The 4356-nt window shown below is 46.3% G+C and overlaps 1 protein-coding gene across 2 annotated transcripts; it reads left to right on the forward strand.

Annotated features, from left to right (window-relative positions):
- Positions 1-192: 192 nt before the first annotated feature.
- Positions 193-1970, forward strand: junbb (JunB proto-oncogene, AP-1 transcription factor subunit b). Of its 2 annotated transcripts, XM_040124341.1 has the most exons (2): positions 193-486; positions 580-1970. In XM_040124341.1, the coding sequence occupies exon 2, from the start codon at positions 588-590 to the stop codon at positions 1497-1499; it is 912 nt and encodes a 303-aa protein (XP_039980275.1). In that variant the 5' UTR covers positions 193-486; positions 580-587; the 3' UTR covers positions 1500-1970. The 2 variants fall into 2 exon arrangements, with proteins under 2 accessions (XP_039980275.1, XP_039980274.1); XM_040124340.1 differs by having other exon boundaries at positions 193-1970.
- The last annotated feature ends 2386 nt before the right edge of the window (positions 1971-4356 follow it).

The raw sequence follows: 4356 nt of genomic DNA on the forward strand, positions 1-4356 counted from the left end.
CCTCGCTGCTTTCTCTAGCCTACAGGCTTGTTTACAGTCGCCTCTTCCCGGCATTAGCGTCACTTGACGAAGTACTCTCTGGGCGTGGAGGCCGACCTGCCTGGCCAATCATAATGCTGCACTGGCCTTTCGTGCGTGTGTATGCCCATATATAAGACACGTATTGACCCGCCTGAACACACCTCAACAAGCGCCAAGATCAACACAGCAGCTAATAGGAATTCCAAGTTACAACTTTTCCTTCTCAGGATTTCAAAGAAAAACAGCAACCAGACACTGGACAAGACTTTTACCTGTTTACACTGAACTGAAGACAGCTTTTGTTGGACCTTGGACTTTCACGCTTTCTTTGTGGTGTGATTTTTAATTCCATTTTGATTCTGGGACACTGTTGAGAGAAACGACGAGTGCCTGAATTGATGCATGCACTCTGCTGGCACTGACATTTGTTGATTATCCAGAGACTGTGTTTTCTATAAGCACCTGGTAAGCCTACTTTTTCCTACGACTTTATGTCTACAAAGATGGAACAGCCTTTTTATCATGACGACTCTTTTCTTTCGGCTTACGGCCACTCAGATGCAGCAATGCACGACTACAAACTGCTAAAGCAGAATATGAATTTGAACTTGACAGAGCCCTATCGCAACCTGAAATCCCAGCTGAGAGCCGAGACAGACCCGTACCAAGGGGGGCAGCAAGACGCGGCGTCCCTGAAGCTCGCATCCCCTGAGCTAGAGAGGCTCATCATCCAAAACAGTAACGGTGTGATCACCACTCCTACCCCCGGGCAGTACTTCTACAACCGGGGGATCACTGATGAGCAGGAGGGGTTCGCTGAGGGTTTCGTGAAAGCCCTGGACGAGTTGCACAAGATGAACCAGATGCCTCCTCCTAATGTGTCCATCGGAGCTGGTGGAGTTACGACGTGTTCAGCGGCGGCCTCTAGTGTCTTTGGTTCCGCCTTGCAACCGGAGCCTCCTATCTACACAACACTGAACGCCTACTGCCCGAACACAAGCCTCTCTTCCGCATCCAGCTACCCCACAGCCACCATCAGCTACCTGCCGCCACACCAGCAGAGCCACCCGCACACCTCGACGCACGGCACGCACCCCTTCCAGCACAGTCTCCCCGGCTCCGGACTCCATCCGCAGCGGCTCGCCGCGCTGAAAGAGGAACCTCAGACCGTGCCTGACCTCCTGAGCAGCGACGGTTCGCCTCCGATGTCTCCCATCGACTTGGAGACCCAGGAGAGGATCAAGGCGGAGCGCAAGAGGCTGAGGAACCGACTAGCAGCTACCAAATGCCGGAGGCGCAAGCTGGAGCGCATCGCCCGGCTAGAGGAGAAGGTGAAAGTTTTGAAGAACGACAACGCGGGGCTCTCCAACACAGCATCGGTGCTCCGGGATCAGGTCGCCCAGCTCAAACAGAAGGTCCTTACACATGTGAGCAGCGGCTGTCAGCTCATGCTTACAAGCAAGATGGAGGCATTTTAAACCACAGCGCCTATAAACTGACCGAGAAGTAATAACACTGGAGTCATGTTCTGCATGCGCAGCACTGGAATACCGGCTAATGTGTTGTCAGCATTGGCAGCGACACAGGGCCGAGGGCTATGTGTAGACAACTCTGTAGGCTATTTAGGGTGAAAAGACTGATTTAAATGGTACTTCCGGATGCTGGACACCGCTTAAAGGACCATTTAACCCTAGAAACCAGGGCAGCATTCAGGCTGAGAAGACACTTAGCAACATAGCGGGCACTGGCCCAAGAGCCGGGTTTACTAATGGTAGAAAATGGGAATGATTCTTTGTACTTTTGCAACTGATATTGTCATGCAATGCTGCATTTTATTCATTGTGTAAATTATTTTGTTTGTCCGGTGGATCCAGACAAACTTATGATGTCCAATGTTTACAATGTCTTTTATATTTGTCTTGTGTATTTAAGTAAAGTGTCTTTAAATGAAACGTAAACGGTGATCTTGAGTGTTTTATTTATTTATTTATTTATATTACATATAATTATATCTCATTTAAGATAGTAGGCTACATAGTCGAAAACAGAGAATACACATAAACAGCAGGAAAGAGTGGGGAGTACACACAAGCTTTCTTTCCTACACTACTGTAACCATAACAGTTGTTACAGCTCCCAGGAAGGAACCCTTACACAAGCACATTCTGGTTTCAGTGTTTTTACGTACAGAGCGTAGCCCGCGTACGTATGCCTTTCATAATTACGCACGGGCTTGTCCATTTATGGGCATGTTGGTGAATACCTCGTCACAGGGGAGGATTTCTGGGAACCCCCGCCCAGGTAATGCAAACCTGTTTAATCACAGTCCCCCCTTCTGTTGTATCGATAAGGTCTCTGAGCTTCGTGAGGGTGGCGGAATTTCCTTTTCTCTTATTGTGCAACTTTAGACTAACTTGTCACACATGCACACGAATGGAACAAAGTGCAACCGTGTTATCAGGTAGATGGATAAAGTTGGTCTAACTTGCTAGAAGACGAGAGGAAGTAGATAGGCCTAATAACATAAAACGTGTGGCGTTTACAATATTTTAAAACACTTGTTTTCATTATGAAACACGAATTGCAATATCTAAGGCTCATTATAAAGCAATCAATGTGAGCTAAAGCCACAATCAAATTCTTAATCCCCTCAACCTTTTTGGTGCCACTCACGCGTCAGAGTCATGAAGAAATATTTGAATGGTTGCTATAACAGAAAGACTGCACACGAGGGGAAGTGAAAGTGGCTTCAGGAATGTCGGGGGCGTCTCGAAATGCCACGCCGCTTGGCAGAGCAGTAGGTGAGAGTCGGCGTCCGGAACGCGCTGGGGTACCGAAGGGATGGAGATGTCCGCGCGGCCAAGGACAACATTCTGGTGGGACGCCTCACTGGGCAAATATGTGCGGTACCAGGGGCTCAGGAGATGGATATAGGGGGTTGAATGTTGTCAATATGTGAATGAGTCAGCCACCACGATTTGGTCGCCACCACGATTTGGTGATCAGGTCACCAAATCGTCCCACTAGCCCCAGATGCACAAAACAATTAAAATAATGATAATCTGAGGTGGGGGGTGCGGTAGGGAGACTAATTGCTCAATACATTGACTTAGGGGAAGACTCAGAGCCTCCACAGAAAAATAAGTGAAGCAGACTATGCTTTTGTGACCGCTGATTTAGAGAAGTTGTGCACAAGCTGGTCTCAGGAAAACTGTCCTGTAAAATTATACTTTGACGTACAAGTAAACAAGACAGCTTCAGCTTCAATCTGGACTTAAAAAAATCTGTCTCTCAGTACTCACGAAAACCACTTCAAAAGACTCTGTGAAGCGAAGGCTGCGGTTTGAGCGCACTCTCACCTCAAGCTGTTTTGGAGAGGAAGGTTTTTAACCTCTTTTCATCTGACACATATTTAAATAGTCTAATTTCCATCAATAACAACTCCCCTATTTTTTGCCAGGAACGTGGAAACTAAACGGGTGCGCCCACACAGTTTCTACTTTTCTGTGACTTTTTATCAAGAAGCCTATATTTCAGGGGATGTACATTTTTCCTGATTGTCTGATTTTGCTTTATTAAACAGTTTCAAATAACCGACACGTTTATGATAAGATCCAGTAGAGTTTCACAGATTTTTGTATCACAAAAATCCCACACTCTGCTGCGGCCCTGAAGTAGCAAAATGTTTTATTTTCTATAACCTAAATTATTATGGAATACTAATGAAGTGTCTTCAAAATCAAAACCAATTACATCAATTCTGCACTCACAAGCATTAAAATGCTATTTTCATTTGAGTCCAGCTCCTACTCAAAGGAATGATCTACGTTAAAATATCAATGCAGTGTTCAAGTCTCCATTTACGCACACAACAGGCCTACATATTATAATGCGCTCACACATTCCTAAAACAGGCCAACTGAGGCCATACTGGCTCTCCACACGCCTCGGCCAACAACCCACAACGAGTGTCTGTGGGAACGTCTGTGATGTGAACGGTGACGTATGAAGAGCTCTGGGTGGGTTTGACTTTCCTCTCCACGAGCCCCCTTCACCTCCCACAGACACACACATACACAGAGCCCTGGCTCTCTCACTCATTCTCTCCCCATCTCCGATCTTCTGTTGTCTTCTCAAGAACTGTTAATATTCCCCCCACCTTGAGCCAAATGAGGTTCTTACAGTAGTTTAAGACGGCTAATAGAGAGCTGTTTTTTTAAGGGGGGGGGGGGGGTTGGGGTTGAAAGAAGTTTGCTTCAATCTTGAAAACAAATTTTTTTATACACATTAGACTTGAAAATGATAAAGATAAATTTATCATCTGGCCCATTATTT

Source organism: Xiphias gladius, chromosome 3, assembly GCF_016859285.1.
Source record: "Xiphias gladius isolate SHS-SW01 ecotype Sanya breed wild chromosome 3, ASM1685928v1, whole genome shotgun sequence".
In the NCBI taxonomy this organism is placed as follows: Eukaryota; Metazoa; Chordata; class Actinopteri; order Istiophoriformes; family Xiphiidae; genus Xiphias; species Xiphias gladius.

Coding starts and splice junctions, on each gene's coding strand:
- junbb (XM_040124340.1), top strand. CDS start 513: ATGTCTACAAAGATGGAACAGCCTTTTTATCATGACGACTCTTTTCTT.